A 22,199-nucleotide genomic window follows, 5' to 3' on the forward strand; every position below is an offset into this window, starting at 1 on the left:
CGTTGCAAAATCTGTGTGGGGAAATCATTATCCCTAACGCAAAATTACAAAATTCACAGAACAGCAGCAAATGTGACTGCACCTTAAAGTCCCCCTGAAATCAAAATTTACGTTTTTTAGCTTTTAGTATGAATATGTTAGCCTTAATGTTATGAATAAGCTGGTGTGTTCTAAAACAATGACAAAATTCACATTTAGGAGATACAAGCATTCAAAACTTACAGTCTCTCACTTCCGCTAAAATGGATCACGGATTTTCATGACATCACATCGCACTTCAGCTTCTCATCAAATCTTCGGTCCAATCAAATGCTCTCTAGAATCTGAAGTCCCGCCCCCTCCTACACTATCAACAGACACTGAAGCTGTGGCTGAAATCAGTCACTTGTTCACACATTTACTAGTTTCTACATGGTGAACGGCACATAGTGGACTTTATAGAGAATAGGGAACGATTCAGAAATATGCTTTCCTTTGACGTGAATGAAGTCCGTTTTCACGTTAGTGTCACGTGAACCGCCGCAGCACGAGCACAGTCTGCTCCGGTCCAGAGACACAAGAGCACAGAGCGGATCATATGCGCGAGTCGGCACAGACCACAGAAGGTATCAGACCCACTTGATTTCTGCAGAATGCTGTATATTAAAGCGATATAAAGGACATTAGGAGGAGAAACGGTTAGAGATTAGAAGGAAACTGAGGTTTTACAAAGTCTGACAGCTCTGGCCGAGCTGTAACAAACATAAAATGCTATTGGCTATTTTAAAAAAGGGGCGGGGCTGTTCAATATATCGCCCTGTCTTCCTGTTTCAGTTGAAATTACATCAACACATTGAATAATGCTGCACGTTCCAACACTCTTCAGTGGGCCTTTAAGACTCATTGTTCTAGTCTTGTTGTTTTTAAGCTTCTCACGCCATGAGTGCTGCGGTAAACTCTGGGTCAAGTTTAAAACAAACTCTTGAGGGTGGTGTGAAATAGTCGGTAATCATTTGGATGGATAACCGAAGGTTGTAGGTTTAAACCCATAAAATGCTGGAGTCATCACCACTATCCCCTCATACAAATGACACTTTACCCTAGATGTTCTTAAATGTACTGTCAGATTCTTTGAATAAACGCATCTCCTAAACGGTGACCTGCTTATAAACACAGAATGCCATTCTTCGTTATATACACAGTATGCAAGTTATAGCATAAACACACACAAATGAATAGTTAACAAAATATATATTCAATAACTGAAACGGTTAACCCGTCAGCGTCAGCGACACATCCAACCAAGCTGTATTCATGTTACCGAAACTCTTGAACCATTTGAGTAATAATTCAAATTACTACAGACAATAGACAACATGGGGTTTTCGGCAATATATAGGTTATTATGGTCATTTCGCGCCTTCCGTCAGCAAATGGCAGCCGCTTTCAGGGAGAGCAGGTGGTAGGAGGATTCGAATGGAGAGATATGGAGCGCGGCAGTTTAGGGAGTTTTGGATCGCAAAAATAATTGAAGAAACAAACAAAAACATGGCGAACTAGTACACAGTCGATTGGGATGACTTTTGATAAGACTTGGGAGAAGGCTAAGCGAGACTCTTTCGAATACTATGTTCGGAAAGGAAGTGACAGATTCTACAGAGCCCCTAAAGGGACATGGTGATGGAAAAAAATGCTTTTGCATTCTCTCTAAATTATATTGTTCGGTAATTATATTGTATATAATTTGCGGGCATCAGACTATCAATATGTGAGGTATTGAAATAGCTTTTGATGCACGTTCGCTTTTTACTTTCACTTTCCAATTCGTGATTATGTGTAAGCTACTCTGTGTATAGGGAGCAGCGGTACTGACCACACATTTGACAAGATATGATATTTGTCAATGACACTCAGGATCTGTTGGGCACCAAATCCTCTGACATCGTCCTGTCATCTCTCCTACTATCTTCACGCGATAAGTGAAATCTGAGGTACTGTAATGTAACCGACTACCGCAGCAAGCCTAAACATGTCCCTTTAGGAGCTCCATAGAATGCGTTACTCATTTTCTGTGCCTTTCCAAATTTGGATTTAGGTTTTGGGCACATCCCTAGTTGAGGGAATGTAAATGTTAGCTTTTAGCTACCAATACAAGTGCAGTACATTCAGTGCAGTACACACAAACAGCGAAATCCATTCTGCAGAATTCCACTGATTTTCCCCCCACAATTAGCACAGAAATATGGAAAGATAAAAAGTGTACAGATTCTGTGTGGGCCTAGAGGTGAGTAAGCCAGATCTAGTGGCGGCAATATATGCTTAAAACATAAACATGTCTCACATTCACTAGCTTGTTATGCAAATGAGTATCACTGCCTAATAAGAGGCAGCTTACAAAGCCCAAATACTTCTGGTCGAAGTGGAGGCGGAGCATATGATATTTAAAGATGGAAAAAAGTAACTTTTTCCTCATTAAAAAGTTTTAGCCCTAAAGAAATGAATAGTACTTAAGGACAATGTTAACTTACATGAGATTATAGCCATGTCATATATTTTACATGGAGCGGGTCGCCTCACAGTATACGTTTTGAGATCAGCCGAATATTACTTGGTACTGGACACTTTTGTTCATGGAATAAACGTATCATGGCTGACTGCAAACACTGATACAATCGTATCAGTAACTGAAAATGTGTGTGTGATGCTGCATTCACAGAACTAGGTGTCAGTATAAGCCTAAGACATATTGGCCAAACACAATATAAACAAAATAAATAAATGAATAAATAAAAACACCGAGCGCACATAAATGATCACTGGTTATATCTCAGTGAATGTAATGTATGCGGACGCCATCTCCTAGCGAGATGTGGAAATTCATTTGCCATGAAGAACAACGAATGGGTTTTTTGCCTGTACACTCATTACTGAGGTGCATTGTGGGATTGAATGAGTGCACTCAATGTCCACTGTGGTTTCAGAGGCCACGACAAATGGCTGTCCCCTCAAATAGTGCAAGGGTATAGTGGGTGATTTCTGATACAGGCGTGGTTGATTAGACCCTGCAGAGTTTGGTTCCTTAATCCTTGGGTCATGTGCAAGCCAATAAATGGGAATGAGAACATAGTAAACATTTATAATTCAACAAAATTTAATTTCAATTAAATGTAAAAATTCAATAGGAGGAAGATATATTTTTATTAGGGATGTCCCGAGCCGATCTCAAGGATTGTTATTGGTGCAGATTTGATCATTTTTATTTTTAACCAATTGTATCGGCTAGCCTAAGCCTGATCCTTTATTTTACGTCAATTGTCACGTAGGTGTCATGCAGTAGGTGGCGGTATGCAACCACACACGTTCAAGCTTCTGTGTTAAGCATATTTATTATTAACGAATCTCTCAAAAGTAATGTATTTACCGTTTATTTTTATCAGCCATCAGACTGTCTGAGACGCTGTCGTCATAACACGTTGCTATGGGTTGCGTCTTGCTTCGGACTTGACTGACAGACTGGTATTCTGATATTGCGAGCTTCATGCTTTCTAATCATATATTCATAAACATTTTTTTATTATTCTGCTTATTGTACATATAAAATGCAAGAAGTTTATATCAGTAGTCCCATATTCATAATTGACTAAACAGTCTATTTACAAGCTCTACCATTTTAGCAGATGTTTACATCTACCAATGTACCAATATATAAATATATATACTTTATCAGGACATTCCTAGTTTTTATGCATTGGGAAACATTGTCTTTTACAACTAAATCTCACCTTCTCCTGATTGAACGCATCCATTCTTTTCATGGCTGTATCCAGAGCGTTCATGGATTCAAGGAAAGCCTGATCCTGCTCACACAATGGATTACTCAACAAGTCCCCTGAGATCTTCACTGCTGCTTTAGACATGGCTGGAAAACAAACAAAGCCTGTTATCATTTATCCTAAAAACAAAGGAATGGCCACAACAACAGAAAAATGTTTGAACAGTCAGTTGTTTTCCATCTGCGGGACCTTGTCATGCACCAACAGAATAATGCGTATTGGTTTGAAACGATCAGTAGTCACTATCTGAGAAGGTGGAAAGTACTTAAAGGATTAGTTCACTTTAAAATGAAAGTTACCCCAAGATTTACTCACCCTCAAGCCATACTTGTTGTATATGACTTTCTTCTTTTTGATGAACACAATCGGAGTTATATTAATAAATATCCTGATGCGTCCAAGCTTTATAATGGCAGTGAACGAGGGCTACGAATATGAAGCTCAAGAAAGTGCTTCCCTCCATCATAAACGTACTCCACACGGCTCCAGGGATTAATAAAGGCCTTCTGAAACTTCCGCCAAACCACCTTCCATATTCACCATATGGAAAAAGCATAACTGACACGACGTCAGTTAAGCTTTTTTCGTAAGTTGAGTATGGTAGTGTTAGCATTTTGAACTGCGAGAGGCGTTACACTTTCTTCCTAAGTTGAATACGGAAAGCGGTCTGGCGGAAGCTAGATATCTTACTTTATAACTTTTTAAATATAAATATTTTTCTTACACAAATGCTTCAGAAGGCCTTTATTAACCCCCGGAGCCGTGTGGAGTATGTTTATGATGGATGGATGCACTTTCTTGAGCTTCAAACTCGTTGCCCCCGTTCACTGCCATTATAAATCTTGGATGCGTCAGGATATTTATTAATATAACTCCGATTGTGTTCATCAGAAAGAAGAAAGTCTTGGGGTAATTTTCATTTTAAAGTGAACTAATCCTTTAAGAGTGCTTAGTGGTTTTAAACATTCAAACATATGGCAAAATGGGACTAGATGATATTAATATTATTATTACTACTATTATTGTTGTTGGTTTCAGGGATGCTGTAGCCAATTATTAATTATTATTATTAATATTTAATATCATTATTAGTATTATTAGCATCACTATTATTGCCATTATTATTATTATTCTGAATGTACAAAATGAATGTGTATCATATTTCTCAAATTTAAAATGGAAGACATCCATATTCATCACAGAGGGACCGAAATTAAAAAAAAAAAAAACTTTCCCCTTCTTTCTTGACTTTGCCCCAATTAGCTCAAGTAAATCAAGTCTTTCCTGTGTTTGGGCTGTGGGGTGTAGAGGGGTGGATGTTTTATCTGGCTTCCTGCCTCGTGTGCGTCTGATCTGGATTGACGCTGACGTGCTCATCTGATCAGCATTCTGACTTTAAGCAGCTCTGGCAAGGAAGGCGACGGACTGTAATTGGCGTTGGCACTATTGAGGCATCACTACACGATCAGAGCTCTTTAGTGAATATTCATCATCTCCGTCAACTCTCTAACGACCCCTTCCAACCTGCACGGAACAAAGTTGTGAAGCGGTGCTGGAAATCTTTGTTCTTTTGCAGGTGTTTTGCCTGGTATCTTACGAATTCGAAAGATTTCTGACCTGCCGATAGCACGGAAGGCATTTCGATATACTTGCGAGCTGAAGAAGTTTGACCTTTTGTTAACTTATAGACAAAAGGTCTATGTTGATACGTAACCTGCACAAACACCGTTGATGTGCCTCCATGTGGCGAAGGACTGATGAAGCAAGTGCAGCATTATCTTGGCTACATGTGCGGCACGTTACTCACTGTGATAGGACAGACAAATTTGTTTCCTTTATAGCACAAAAATGTAAAGAGAAAACGGTCCTCACGCTTCATTTCCATCTGATTGACATTCAGCAAAATGCAGTTACTCGTCAAAGTCAGGCCTGCATGAAGTTGGAATTCCACAGAAAACTGAGTTCTAATAGAATTCTGTGAAAAACGGCATTCACCTCTTGACCTTTACATGTTCATTATTAAATATGTTGGCACATTTCAGAGAATGTTTCAGGCATAAATGCATGCCTGATTCATTCAGAAACACTCAAATTGTTACCAAAGTATAGCTACAGGTCTTAAACATTACACAAGTCTGTATGAGAGTCTTCTCTGTGTAAAGTTTCATTGCCATGACAACTTAACTGTGATAAAACCAGGTAAACCTGGCTCTGTAATAAATCTTTTAAGATTTTTAATTAATTTTCACTGAATTTTCTACAAATTTCTGTCAATATCAGTGAAGTGAAGAGTCTATTGTTGCAAGCTTATATTGACTTTTCCTTTGAAAGGTTATTGAAAGGTTTCCTTTCTTTATGACCAGTAAAAGCAATGATATGACAGTGGAGAGGAGTTATATTTAGATAAGTGTCAACATTAACAATGAGGAGAGGGAATAATTACAAACCTAAATCAGCCTCTGTGCTTTTCTTCATGTCTTTATGCAGCTTCTTTGTCTGTTCTTCCAACCTATAAAAAAAAAAAAAAAGAAAAGAAGGGGGAACAATAATATTATATACCCATTAAATTGGTCAAAAGTAACAGTTAAGACTTTAGTGTGTGTGTGTGTGTGTGTGTGTGTGTGTGTGTGTGTGTGTGTGTGTGTGTGTAGATATTTATATTTACACACATATACAGTACTGGTCAAAAGTTTGGACACATTACTATTTTTAATGTTTTTGAAAGAAGTCTCTTCTGCTCATCAAGGCTGAATTTATTTGATAAAAAAAACAAAAAAAAAAATAATATTGTGAAATATTATTACAATTCAAAATAATGGTTTTCCACTTTAATATACTTTAAAACAATTTTATGATGTAAATAAAATAAATAAAATAAAATAATAAAATAAAATAAAATAAAATAAAATAAAAAAAGAACAGCATTTATTTAAAACAAATCTTTTGTAACAATATACACTACCGTTCAAAAGTTTGGGGTCAGTAATTTTTGTCTTTTTTTTTTTTTTTTGGAATTAAATTAATATTTTTATTCTGCAAGGATGTGTTAAATTGATAAAAAGTGATAAAGATTTATATCGTTAGAAATTATTTCTATTCTAAATAAATGCTGTTCTTTTTAACTTTTTATTCATGAAAAAAGTAGCACAGATTCCAAAAAAATAAAATAAAATAAATATTAAGCAGCTATTTCAAACATTGATAATAACGGAGTATCAAATCAGCATATTAGAATGATTTCTGAAGGATCATGTGACAATGATGCCGAAAATTCAGCTTTGATCACAGAAATAAATTTTATGTTAAAGTATATTAAAATAGAAAACCTTTATTTTAAATAGTAAAAATATTTCACAATATTACTGTGTTTTCTGTATTTTTTATCAAATAAATGCAGCCTTGATGAGCAGAAGAGACTTAAAAAAAATAAATAAATAAAAATAGTAATGGTTTCCAAACTTTTGACTGGTACAGTACACAGATATATACAAAAACACATTATATACATACACACCCGCACATACACCCACACACACCCATGTATATTTATTTATAATGAGTTGTGCTTGCCTGTACAAAACTAGGGTGTAACACAATTTTAAGGAGTTTGCTAGGGCATTGCTTTGCATTTGCTAAGGTGTTCTGACGTTTGATAAGCGGCCTGAGTCAAAAAAGTCCACCCTCAAGTGTACATGATATTCTGGTTTAACATATGCTCACATCCCCTTCAACATAAGCTTTATAAAAGCACATAAACAGCACATCTCTCCTTAACAAAATGCAGAAATTAAGGTATCATTTAGGTGTATCTGCAGCACAAACAATCACCACAATCTGCTGAAAAACTTAGTACTGAACATGGAGACCATTTTTATTCATATTACAGTATTAAATGCTCATATCATACTTAAATCAGAGATAAAACAACCTGATCTATTTTAATGCGCTCATCTGCGAGTATCCATTCATATTTCTGTACAACAGTAACATTTCCTGAGAGGCAGAAGAGATCATTCACAGGGTCTTTCACAGTGTTGATCCATTCACACCCGCTGGGGGTGTTAACAACTGCAATTACCGCACTATTGCAGTCGACTCGTGCTCACATGAGTGTGTGTTTGCGGCGGTGATGGGGGAGCTGTTCATTATAATCAATTAGGTGGAAAATTAGACACGGACTGGGGGACTCCCCTGAGGCACCTCACACTGCACTTATTATAGCAATTAAGGAAAACGTTTCTGAAATAGGTTTTTTTTTTTGGGCTGTACATAGAAAATGAAGGTGGACAAAAAGATTGTGGACAAGTTATCACCTTTATATCAGGATGCAGAAAAAGGAAAAAAAAAAAACAATTGAAGAGATAAAGAGGAGGAGGAGGCAGGGATCATAGTTAACTGGCAAGAAATGGAAAGACTCTTAACAAGACGAGATAAAGGGGCCATTACAGTAGGTGCTAATAGAGTAGCAGTGGCCCAGCTGCTCCAGACGGCTGTCATGCGAACACGTTAGCAGCACGCCTCCTTCTAACATGTGAAAGGCATTTAGAGTAAGCGCAGGTTACAAGCCAACACATTAGCACCAAACCCCCACATTCTGACGAATGAATACGGGGGGTAGAAGGAGGAGAAAGGATAATGCAACGACTACATGCAAGTCCTACTGGCACAAAGTGTGAATTTTTATACCAAAATGTGCAGCAAGATGTTAATAAAGAAGGTGAGCGACTCATTTTATTATAGTAAAGGATATTACTATGCTCAAACAAGGATATTTTTAACCTAAAAATAGTTATCCTAAAACTAAAGTCTCTTATCACTGTTTACTCAGCCTCATGTCATTCCAAACCCATAAGGCTTCGAAAGACAAATGAACATTTTTTTATAAAATCTGATAGATTTTTTGCCCATCGAGTCCATCTACCCAAAATTTGGACACTCCTAAAAGTTAATAAAGACACCGAAAAATTAATCCATATGAATCAATGAATTAGTTGCGTTTGACAAAAATAGTCTGAATGATTTGTTGGTGAAATCAGACTGACAAAGTTCTATTTGAACTCAGTGATATAGAAAAGTGAAAGAACACATAATATGGCTTTGAAAAATGTATAAAATAGTATTAGGAACTATGCAGGGGCGGCCTTTGCAATTCAAGGGCCCACTGCAAAGAAACAGTTGGAGCTCTGACAAGTTTGTCCTTAAAGTCGTGTGATGACAAAGTGCGGAGACGGACAGTCTTTCTTGCAGCATGGTGGAACGTAGCAGGCATGATTTTATCAGCAGGTGCACAATATAAATAAAGAAAAGTGAAATTCTACAAAAAATTAAATTATACTTTTAAATATGGAACTAAAACCATCAGTAGGTGGCGGCAAATCACCATCTTAACGAGTGAGTCATTGCATCATTCATTCAAGTGATTAGTTCAAAACTGCTGATTCATTCAGGGACAAAGCAAATGGAAGGATGCATCTGAAATCACATACTCCCTTGAGTAGGTACTAATAAGTAATTACTTTGTGACTGCTAAAAAGTACGTTCTATATAATATGAATGTATAGTATGAATGTTAACCGGACATACTACATTAACTATGCTGTCAGTATCATGTGACCTACCAGCGTCAGTTGTGTCGCATAACTTTCATTCACAAATCCTCATCAGTGGCCACATGGGACAGTAATCTCACCAGAAGTAGTCGCTTATCTTGGTACCTTTTGCCCACTCTCTTATGAGTACTGTGAATTCGGACATACTTCTTTTGTCACATACGGTTTTTCGGAAGTATGCAATTTTGGATGCAGTCACTGACTCTTTGAGTCGTTGAGTCAATCATTAGATCGATTTGTTTAAAAATGTTCATTCAATAATGAAACGTATCACTGTGTTGCTTGGAGACGGCTCTACTGTGGATTTGTTTGGAACTATTTATGATGGCGAAATGGAATATTGTCTATTTTTGCTCTGTTTAAAATAGTCTAAAATGTAAGTCACCAAATATTAAGTTTCTGTTAATTTAACTTTTGTATAAAATCAATATCACATTTACAATCATGTTTGATATTCAGGAAAACAACACTCTTGCTCATATGGTATTGCCTAAATATGAAAAAAGAACTTATACACTAACATTTTTGCGTGGCGTGATGGCCAGGGGTGGGACTCTTTTTTTGAGACCCCTTCTGTTGCGAGGCCCATTTCAAGTGAAAAGTGCGAAACATAGCAAAGGCCGCTACTGCTTTTATGTTGCCATTACAGTGCTTTTGTGCCATTTTTCAAGTGTGTCCAATAGTGTTCCGCAGCACTACAAACCACGGCCCTACGAATTATGCGACAAGTTTAGTCAAATAGGGAATGTCATCAGAGAGCCCCTACTTCTAGAATCGCTGATGTTGTCACAAGCACCACTCTTTTTACTTCACTTTCCTTACTTTTTTTAAGCTTCACTATTGCCACCTAGTGATACGGCATGCAAATTGTATTACATATATATTTTTATTGAAGGGGTAAGGTTAGGGCAAGGTTTAGGGTTGGGGGTAGGTTATTATCTATAATTACCATACGTCTGTATTTGACTGTATTTTATGTTTTACTAATAGCTGTAAATATGAGATTCAAAAGAAATATAAATTAGCCTTACAAGCGTTTCATACATAAAACAAAATAAAAGTACTTGTTTCAGTCAATGACATTGACGCTCGTTTCTCTGCAGGAGGCAAAATTTGTAGTTGAATGTGCGTAACTTGTCGTTGAGGGGCATAACTTGTTGTAGTTGGAGGCGTAACGTAGTTAGAGGTGTTAATTGTTGTAGTTGGATAAGGCGTAACTTGGTTTGTAGTACTGCGGGATGCAGACAGACCCTTCTCCCATTTTTGGAAGCCTGAAATCTTTGGTCTTCATTTATTGTAATTGCATGGAAAACAACAACCAGAACAATCTACAAAATTGCTCCTTTTGTGTTCCACAGAATAAACAAGGTCATACAGTTTTGGAAAGACATGAGGGTGAGTACATGTTGACAGAAGAATATTCACTTTTAAAACTAAACCTGATGAACGAATAATGTTCAGTCACAGTGTAGAGCTCTGGAAAGTGCATCCCCCAAAAAGAAGACCACAAAAGAGTTTCATGAAGACAACGGGCATCACGTTCTCTGGGCGTGTGTTGTTGCGTAATGTGAGGTATTCTGATAGCAATCAAACCAAAGGAGCGGCCCTCTCAGACAAGAGTTCAGGCCCCTACATGTCCGTGCCCACACCACCAGTGCTTGTGTATAAGTGATATATGATTTTTTAACTCTTTGTACTGACTGAGACTCCACCTACACAAACGAAACTAAGGCGACAGGGTTAGGTGAGGCGCTAGAAAGCACATACGTCTCTACAGATGACCTCCAACCTGATTCAACAAGAAAAAGGATATGATAAGCACGTAAAACAAAGCTGTGAAAAAAGTTTGCTCCTTAAAATGACTAAATTGCTTCGTACTGGGGGAGAATATTACAAAAAAAACCATGTCCAGATCTCATTGCCCCCCAAATATATCAAATTAATTATACATAGATATTATTTTAATTGGAATTAAACACTCAAATTCAGATTACTATAATGTTTCAGACATTTTACTTTCAATTTTTTTTGTAATTTGTGGATATTAATTATTTTTTTTTTTTTAAGTGAAAATATTGTAATGCAATGTTTTTTTCATTTTTTTATTTAAATCATATAAGCAAATGTATAAATATTTTAGAATATTTCAGAATATTTTCCCCCGTTTTTAGAAAAAAAAAAAAAATCTTAAAATAGGCTTAAAATTTCTTTATTAAAAAATATTTTTCTTTGTTAATTTTGGGATGAAATATGACCTAGATATGTCATTCGAGAGGTTTTGTGTGATTTACCCCTACACATTAATCAGAACTCATGGATTACATGGTCTATACAGTCCTGAAGTGTACAGGCCAGGAAATATGCTGTAGATACAGGTCTATGCATGAAAATACATATGGATTAAGGTTGGAGGCATTTTAGTCAGCGCTGAAAACCATGCTTTCATTGTGTCATGTACAAGAGTCACTTATCTTCTGTCATGATTGGGGAGAAACAAATGATGCATCAGGGTCTCGTCACCAACGTAGCAATCCTTTGGAAAACCTAGACTGGCGCCATGGTTTTGATCAAATCAAAAGTTTTCAGATCCAATGTCGATCTATTTTTAAAATCGATGTACTACTTTGGTCTGTTCTTGTTGGGAAAACATATATTTGAGTGCTAGCTGTCGTCTTTTAAGTGCAGTCTTTTTCTGGGCAATTTCAAGCTAGCTAATGATACTCAGAAACATTCAAAGCTCTGTGGGAAACAGAACACATCGAATAACAATAAAAACAACGACACCGGACATGTCAACTTACTTTTGGAGCTTCTCATATTCCCGCTCAAAGTCCCTTTCAACCTGTGGAGAACACGTAGAGAGATATGAGAGTGGAACGAGAAGAATGGATAGAAAGATCTCTTTAAAGAAGTGTGTGGGCAAACTGCTCTAGTTTTGCTCTCTTGGGTGTGTAATCACAAAAACAGGATCTACAGGGCTGCAGAACCTAAAAGTAAGACAAGAGCGTAAAACCAGTAGATGTACGTTATCAGTTCGGGACCTTTTAGCTATTAGGCGAGATCTTTGAAGAACGCCAACGAGATCAAATAAAAAAAGATTAAGAAAACAGAACAAGCTAAATCTTTCATTTGGAAATCAGCAGTTGCAGGAGGTCCTGTAATTATTGCAGTGCTCTTCTGTTGCCACATTAGTTTGTGTCCATGCCACCCTACCGCTGTGTGTAGGGGGTTAATGATGCCATAATTGCAGCAGTAGGGGTTCCTGTCCTGTGGTTCGGTGGGCAAAGTCTGTAAATAAACAATATTTGGGAAGGCAGGCAGTTGGTACCCCGTTTAGAGCCGCGTGTCCGGCCTGTGGCCTGCCCACTCAAGGGTGACCATGGAAGTGTGGTGTAGCAGGAAAGGAGGCGAGTTAGGGAATGAGGCGATGAGGGGAAAATAAGAAAAAAAAGATGTTGATTGACCTTGCAAAAATGAGGAAGAGATCAGGACGCCCACTGTGTACGGTGTCCACAACAGAGGAGCGCTTATGAACTCACAGTTGATCTCCTCAAACAATGACTCAAACTCTAACCACAGCGCTGGAGTCAAATGGGCTAGAAAACTAGACATTTACATTTGCGGAAGACGACGTGAGTGGCACGTGCCTGAGAAAACTTGTTGTCGCGATGCTACAGTGTTGAAGGGTGTTTTGTATACCGGCCCAAGTCGAAAGATCACACCCTCAAGTCTTCATGATATTCTGGTCTATAGAAACACTTCAAAGTGCGACAGTCAGGTTCCGGAAGTTAAAAGCACCTTATTTCGCAACGCAGAAGTAAACTATTTTCTGTGAATGTGCGAGACTTCTGATTCATTTGTAGTAGTAAATAACTACAAGAATAACACAGTGCAGTAAAAGGTAAAACTATTTGCGCTACAAACCTGTGATTATAACTGAAACAATACATTAAAATAATATGATAACAATTCCAGTTTACAATATCAAGCACCATAACAAGCTCTTTTGAACAGCTAAAAATAACTGCAAGCAGCTGACACCAAAACCTCGCACATTCAATTTACAAATGGCCGTGCCTGAACTTAAACTTTTTTTTTTTTTTTTTTTAAATGGACCCCATTATACATTCTACTGACTATAAGTAACATGTCAACTTATTCTATACTAACCCTAACCTAATAGTCTACTACACTGCGTTCCAAATTATTATGCAATTGACATATCAAGATTTCAGTACAATAAACATTCAGATTTTAGTTTTTCTAAGAAAATGTTTGTTTGTTTATTTATCCATGTCTTTTTAGATAACTGGTATCAATCTCAGACAATTTTAATTTGCCAGATCTATGGAAACCCTACTTAGAGGTTGTTCCACATTATTAAACAAGTCACAGTTCTCATGCAATATGGGGAGGAAGAAAGATCTTTCTGAAGATGAAAAGCATGAAATGGTGCAATGTTGTGCAAAAGGCATGAAAACAACTAATATTGTGTGAAACTGAATGAAGATTATCGAATTATCATAAGATTTGTGAGTGATTTAGAGCACAGCAGAACTTGGTCAGATAAAGGCTTATTAATGAAAGTTCCTATCAAAAAAAATTATTGTATTAAAAGGGCAGCTATAAAAAAGCCAGTGTTGAGCAGCAAACAGGTATTTGAAGCTGCTGGTGTCTCTGGAGTCTTGAGAGCCTCACCATGCAGGCTGGCAGTTGTGCGTAAAGATGCATTTTAGACACCACTAAAATGGTGTACTAATACTCCAATGAGAGTTATACCATGTTCTAACCAGACGCGTTGTGATAAGATTCAGCGACAAGCAGTTTGTCTGTCCACACCAGATGCGACTATGAGACGTTTCTGAAGTCAAGTCAAAAATTGCAGCCAATCAGAAGAGCGTGTGGACAGGCTCTCTCGGCAAGCTCCTGGCACTCGCAACAAAATAGATTAGTACATAATCAAATTTATGAATATTACACCATTTTAAAGTCCCCCTATAGTCAATAATATATTTAAAACATTTTCCTGTGAAAAAAAAAATCTTCATGCCTTAAAATAGCCTGAATGTAACTCTACACCCTTGCTTCATTTAATATACGTGGATCTATGAATATGCTAATTAGCCCCGCCTCCACTCACTCGCATGAGCTCAAAGATCCACTCGGTCAACTTACTGAGGTAAACGCTGCACAATGGTAACGCTTTTTACAACGTCGGGCACATGACGGTAATTAATATGATTAGCCTTTTGCCTGACTAAGTTATCAAAAAGCTAATAACGTGTTGCTAATTTTACACAAACTATGTTCCTGTTCGTCATCTCAGTCTGCCTTCTAAAAATCAGTATCCTTAGAAATGCTTTGAACAGCTCAGAACGGCATATAGTTCATCATAACATCGTAATATGTTCCACCTGCTATATTGCTAAATATATCTGATTTCTAATATCAACAGAAAAATATATTCCAGGATATATTCTCTTGAGACTCCCCTGCTTCAAAGCGGAACTTCATATAAACAACATTAAAAACTTGATTTTCACCACAGGGGGACTTTAACATTATTGAAAATACATACTGAGTTACTGAAACAATCTTTGTCATAGAATACACTTCACAATGAGTTGACACGTAATGTTCTTGTTCCACTTTATTTATTTTGAAGATCTGACGTAAATTGTCCATTGTTGCTATCAGTATGACTATAAAAGACACACAAAATGATATTCAAACTCACATTAGGCACTTGAGATTATCATTTTCATACTGTGTTGTTGTTCCAGCCAGACCATCGCAGAAAAATAGAAACCGTGTCGCGTCACAGTTAACTGGGACAAAAACTCGAATTAATGTGGAATAGATAGCTTTTATCGCTTGTCACGGCGACGCGTTGTGTCTGGTTAGGACACGATGTTAGTTGACATGTAGCTGCAAAGTTATTTATATAGTTAGTAGAATATCTAAAGTGGACCATCGAAATAAAGTGTAAACTTTGACACGATTCCATTCTGTTTTAAAATTGTTTTAAAATTTAAAATAAATGAATTGCAAATTATAGGTGGTAAATATTGTGCAAAATAAATTGTGGCACAGAAATCACAAAAAAAAAAAAAAAAAAACTGTTAAAAATGGGGAAAAGGACAAGATTTCTTACCGTTTTAGAAACAATCTGTTTCCTTGGTTGTCCAATTTTGAATGGAATCCTAGGAAAACAGAAACACATAATTATTAGGTAGATTATAAACTCACCTTAGCATAAAGAATACATTTCATTTATTTTCTCACATGAATTTTATTTCATTTTAATTAGTATTTATAATATAAGCACTCATTTATTAAATTCAATCATAGTTCTACTCAGTCCATTTTTACGTTTTCAAAGAAGGCTGATTTTGATGACTACAAACAAAACCCCCATTTTGGTCAACTGTTTGATTTAAAGGTCATAGTATTTCATAAGATAATTTTGAGGTTCACTATGAAAACCCCAGAGGCAAATCAAATCTTCTCATATGGGCCACATAAATCCATCTCAGAAGCCATCAAAGGCGGATGTGTGTAATTAGAAGTGGCTGTCGCCGCTGCCACAAGTCTTCCTGTGGTCTGCTGAGGGGAGGGGGGGGTCACTGTATGTGCACATCTTACACACATGCACTTTCCTGATGTCTGCTACTGAAGACAGGCATTCACTCAGAGCCAGTGCAGACTCAGGTGTTCACAAGAAGCAGTCACACACATGTGCTTTGGTGGAATCAGTGGCAAACACACGTATGCAACACACATGACAGCAAATGACTACCAACCACAGGTCACCTTCAGGCATGAACCAATGAGTTCACAGTTCTCCATGGATTGAGAGTTTATACTCAGAAATCACTCCAGGTCCAGTGTGACTCTACTATTTATCACAACCAACTATTCTGAATTTCTTTAAACTTCAACATTTAATTTAATGTTATTTAAGTTTCATAAGTCTTAAGAATAACACAAAACATGTTTTGGGCTGATGAAAGCTAAAGATCTGCGATTCAATGAAGTCGAGAACCACAACCAATTCAGTCTGTCAGTCATTAGACTGATTCAAACTAATTACTTGAGAGTTCGAGACTGATTCTTGTCTTGACTCATTTAAAAGCATCAGATCATAAGAATCTTTCATTCTCTAATCAGACTACAATGGTAGTGCTGCATATTTGTTTTTCTGTGCAACTAGCGAGGACAAAGCAATATTTATTCAGTCTTTATTATTTTGGGATGTCTAATCTTACTCTATCATCAATTTAAATTCAATTAACCTATTTTTGCCCATGAAATTTTGCATGACCGCACCTTAAGTTTTGGGCTTTTCAAAATTTATTAGGAGAGTAAGTGTTCGGTTCAATAAAGTCAGAAGCCTATGCCTTCAGTCCTAACAAATCAAGACTTTTCAGGAAGTCTGCGAATCAATTTTCACTTTTTAACAGGCCTGAAGATATCCTAACCTTGACACGACACTCCAGCCCTCTGGGTGTGAAAGTATGTTAACTTTGGTCTGGTTTTCCTACAATTCAACAAATGCAAAAAAAAAACTGATACGCCTACAGGTCGTCCTTCAGTTAGGTCACAACGGTTGGTTATGTCTCCAGATAAAATCTCATTCAAAGAACTTTGAAAAAATTTTTATGTTTAATTTGATACTTATGCCAATATTCTCTTACTTTTTCCCACCTTGTTTTACGCTGCTGCTAACTGTCAAGCTTAAACAGAGCAAGTTGTCAGAAACATGCTGAATCAAGCAATGCTTGTTAATAGCTTTCTAAAGTTAAATAGCAAACAAAAATCAGGTCTCTTAAAATCAGGTCACTTCAAAAGTTCCAACCAAATTCTTTCATTTCAAATCAAAGGCCTAAAGCTAAAGTTGTTTCAAATAGGAAATGTGTCAGATTAATGAAACGCGTCATAATGTTCACTTCTTAGACAATCCAGTCCATTCTGTAACATAACTCAATCCTTATCTTCTTTTTTTTTTTTCCGGTCTAATCTTTACTAGAGACAATTGATATTTAGGGCTTTACAATCAATGTCAGTCTAATGATAACTGGGTAAAAGATCATCCTGACCTATATAATTGACTATGACTAATGCGGACAGAGTATGAATCTCTTTATTTGCGTTTGGATGCTACTTCACAAAGACATGAGGATAAGGTTTCTGCTGAAATAAGAATCGCCCTAGACCAACGTTAATGCAGCAAACAGATGTGAAGATTCAACAGCTTCAGCTTTTATCGTGACCAGCCACTGCCAACCCAACATCTAAACTCTTTCACCACATCTTAACAGCACGATGCTTTGCTAGTAACAACAGATACAATGATATGTTTAAGATAGGTGCGTATTGTATTCAAAACCATTCAAAAGTTTGGGGACAGTAAGACTTTTTTTTATTATTTTTTTTACACACAAGAAAAGTTAAGAAGGGATTTTTGAGATCATTTTTGAGTGATGACAGAAATGAACAGTGAAAGTTTTGAATCAATTATCATCTTAAAAAAAAAAAAAAAACAACAACAAAAAAAAACTAAATTAAAGCAACATTGCTTAATTTTACATGGTCAGCAAAATAATCATGAATATATTAGGAATATTCAAAATATCACTCAGGCCTAAATCTTATATTAGGGCGATCATTAAAAAAAGAAAGAAAGAAAAAAGATCAATGCCGATACGATCACATATACTGTGCATTGTGTGGGTTTAAATTGTCACTCCATTGAACCTGTCAAACTTGTTAACGTACTAAAGACGTGGCACAATGGCATCACATTCCCATCCACTGTTCTCACAACTTTCCTTAAGTGAAAAGCAGCAATTAACCGTTCGCTCTCCTTCTTCTCTGTGACATGCGTTGTTTAGTAATTACACCTGAGACGAGCTGGGATAGACCTGGAGAGAAAAAAAAAACACGTTTCCCACTGCTGCCAGAGCAGGCACCTCTCTCACGCACACATCTACACAAACTATTATTGATGTGACAGAAGTATGGCTCCAGAAGATTGATGGACAGCTGGGGATGACAGGAACGCGGCGATGCCGGCTGCGTCAAAGCTAAGGTGTGTGAGCTAATGAGACGGAAAGAGAGGGGTGTGAGGAAGTGTGTGTGTGTGTGTGTGTGTGTGTATGAGAACTTGGTGTGGAGAACAGAAATTACATTGGCACAGCTGAGTGTATATTATATTATATTATATTATATTATATTATATTATATTATATTACATTACATTACATTACATTACATTACATTACATGACCCTGGACCACAAAACCAGTCATAAGTCGCACGGGTATATTTGTAGCGATAGCCAACAATACATTGTATGGGCCAAAATTATTAATTTTTCTTTTTTGCCAAAAATCATTAGGATATTAGGTAAAGATCATGTTCCCTGAAGATATTTTGTAAATTTCCTACTGTAAATATATAAAAAAATATATATATTTTTGAGAGTGGATATGCATTGCTAAGTACTTCATTTTGACAAATTTAAAAGGCAATTTTCTCAATTTCTTGCACCCACCCTCAGATTCCAGGTTTTCAGTTGTCTCTCGGGGCCAAATATTGTCCTATCCTAACAAACCATACATCAATGGAAAGCTTATTTATTCAGTTTTGTGGATCACACATATATATATATGGGGTGTAAGGGTACATGTATTCGTCCCGAACCGTCACAGTACAGACGACCACAGTCAGATGCCAAATACGGTCAGTCATGGGTGATCCACACACACCAATCGAGAATGGGGCGCGCGGTAATGCAATGCTGTTTGCTAAACACCACAACAGGGGGGGAAAAAAAGTGCAGAAGAAGAACAGACAATCAATGCATAGATAAAACGAATGCAACAATATATATTGTGGATAGTGACATTATGTATTGTGTATAGTTCATCCTAAATGAAAATTATTGTGTGAGAAAAAATTCAAGTTTACAAAGTTTTAGTGTCATTTCTACATTGGACTACTATATATAATGTTGAATATAATGTATAATAATGCAATTGGGCAATATTTGTAGGTCCTGATAATGCCAAATGTCTTGTGTTACCAGTAAAAAGTGCCCTACATTGTTTTAAATATATCTAGTCTGCTTGGTGTCATGTGACCCGTTAGTGTTACACGGTCTCAGGTGTGAATGGGGAGCAGGTTTGTTAAATTTGGTGTTATCGCTCTCACTCTCTCATACTGGTCACTGGAAGTTCAACATGGCACCTCATGGCAAAGAACTCTCTGAGGATTTGAAAAAAAAAAAAAAAATGTTGCTCTACATAAAGATGGCGTAGGCTACAAGAAGGAAGCCTTTTCTAAAGATGATGCACAAGAAAGCCCGTAAACAGTTTGCTGAAGACAAGCAGACTAAGGACATAGATTACTGTCCTCTGGTCTGATGAGACCAAGATAAACTTGTTTGGTTCAGATGGTGTCAAGCGTGTGTGCCGGCAACCAGATGAGGAGTACAAAGACAAGTGTGTCTTGCCTACAGTCAAGCATGGTGGTGGGAGTGTCATGGTCTGGGGCTGCATGAGTGCTGCCGGCACTGGGGAGCTACAGTTCATTGAGGGAACCATGAATGAGCAGAGCATGATCCCCTCCCTTTGGAGACTGGGCCGCAGGGCAGTATTCCAACATGATAATAACCCCAAACACACCTCCAATACAACCACTGCCTTACTAAAGAAGCTGAGCTGAATTGGCCAAGCATGTCTCCAGACCTAAACCCTATTGAGCATCTGTGGCGCATCCTCAAATGGAAGGTGGAGGAGCGCAAGGTCTCTAACATCCACCAGCTCCGTGATGTCGTCATGGAGGAGTGGAAGAGGACTCCAGTGACAACCTGTGAAGCTCTGGTGAACTCCATGCCCAAGAGGGTTAAGGCAGTGCTGGAAAATAATGGTGGCCACACAAAATATTGACAGTTTGGGCCCAATTTGGACATTTTCACTTAGGGGTGTACTCACTTTTGTGTCCAGTGGTTTAGACATTAATGGCTGTGTGTTGAGTTATTTTGAGGGGACAGCAAATTTACACTGTTATACAAGCTGTACACTCACTACTTTACATTGTAGCAAAGTGTCATTTCTTCAGTGTTGTCACATGAAAAGATGTAATAAAATATTTACAAAAATGTGAGGGGTGTACTCACTTTTTAATGTACCATCAGAGGGAACATACACACACACACATATATATATATATATATAACCTTAAAAAAAAATGTGCGTACAAATATTTATTACTCACTAAAAAAGTAAATACGTTTTAAATCACTTTTTAAAGATAAGATACAGCCCCGTTCCAAGGAACACAAAGTTCACCTTTTGTCATGCTGCTGTTATGCCTAAATCATCATGGAAAACTACAAGTCATCACCCACAGAACTTCCTGAAGTCCTACCGCTGACTCACCCCAAAAACAGTTTACTACTGCCAAAATTACATAAACAGCCATCACTCAGAGCTCGGCAAGCAAAAAAAAGAGAAAGTAAGAAGCCAGACTGAAGTCAATTGTTTCATCTGTGTGATGACGTAGTGAGTTGCAACATCAAGACCTGTTGTCTCTCCTTTCATGTCGTCAGAAAGGTGAGTTCATCTTCGTAAGCAAGTCACACATAAGTAAGTATTGCTCAACTAGATGTCCTAAATGATTTGACAGAGGAAATCCATTCGTCATTGAAAGAAGAGGGATTTTCGTTCACTATGGATGCTCTTTGGGTCTCATTCTGTAACCGTGTGTATGCACACATTTGTGAATAAAAAGTAAAACCATTAAAAAATAAAATAAAAATAATAATAGTATAAGTTGAAGTACTAAAATAAATACAACTAATGAACTAAAATAAGAAAAATGAACAAATACTAAATAAAAAAGAAATTAAAAAATTACAACAGCAAAACTGGGGATGTGTTTGGTTCACTTAGTTTTGTCATTGCCATGACATATCAGCTCGCGGGAACGTAGTAAGTCGTGGCCACGAGATCATTTTTTCGAGGAAACGACATCCTTATGTCATGGCCACTCGATGTAAGTCGTGGCCTTGAGATCCTATGTCGAGGGAACGAGATCATTTCTCATGGCAACGAGTTAAATGCGTAAACAACCTGCAATCATAATCAAAATGATTAGCTTTATATTTGCATCTAAAAGCTCATTGGTACATAGTGTTGCAATGTTATTGAAACACAGCATGGAAAAATCACATACCAAAATTCCTTCATTAACATTAAAGACTTGTTTGCCAAGTTTCTACGTTTCACATCAACGCCCCATTCCAATGACATCATCGAGCATCACGAGATATTGCATCAACATTTTTAGTTAATAACGACTTTTGGGCACGTTTCACACAGAAAACAATTCTATGACTTTAAAACATTTAGAATATACACTTCCCGGCCAAAAAAAGTCATTGTTTGGATTTTAATAGGCAAATACTTAAGAATCTATGAAAGGATCATTATTACAGTGATTATGATGTGTCTTATGGAGAACCAGGGGTGCCACTTAAAAATAAAAAGAAGAATCAATTAATTAATTTAATAATTCAAACATAAAAATGTATATAAATGATTCACTTTTTATATGGGCAAATTAATAGACATATTTAAAGTTGTTTATTTAATTCCTGTTTTTAAATTTTCATTCTTAATTAAAAATATTATTATGGAATTGTCCATTTGTGATAATTCCAGGTTGCTATGGTTGCGCAGGTTTTTTACGCATTTAACTCATGGCCATGAGA

The 22,199-nt window shown here is 37.0% G+C and overlaps 1 protein-coding gene across 2 annotated transcripts in view; it reads right to left on the reverse strand.

The window, feature by feature from the left end:
* Positions 1-22,199, reverse strand: part of bin3 (bridging integrator 3) — a 78,204-nt gene that overhangs the window by 45,068 nt on the left and 10,937 nt on the right. Inside the window, exons 2-5 of one of the 2 annotated variants that reach the window (XM_048210874.1) lie at positions 15,576-15,624; positions 12,223-12,263; positions 6,260-6,321; positions 3,762-3,898 (exon numbers count right to left, since the gene is read on the reverse strand). In XM_048210874.1, coding sequence (XP_048066831.1) covers positions 3,762-3,898; positions 6,260-6,321; positions 12,223-12,263; positions 15,576-15,624 — 289 coding nt within the window. The remainder of the gene's footprint in view (positions 1-3,761; positions 3,899-6,259; positions 6,322-12,222; positions 12,264-15,575; positions 15,625-22,199) is intronic. The other variant, XM_048210875.1, reaches the window with a different exon arrangement.

Source organism: Megalobrama amblycephala, linkage group LG12 (assembly GCF_018812025.1).
Source record: "Megalobrama amblycephala isolate DHTTF-2021 linkage group LG12, ASM1881202v1, whole genome shotgun sequence".
NCBI lineage: Eukaryota > Metazoa > Chordata > Actinopteri > Cypriniformes > Xenocyprididae > Megalobrama > Megalobrama amblycephala.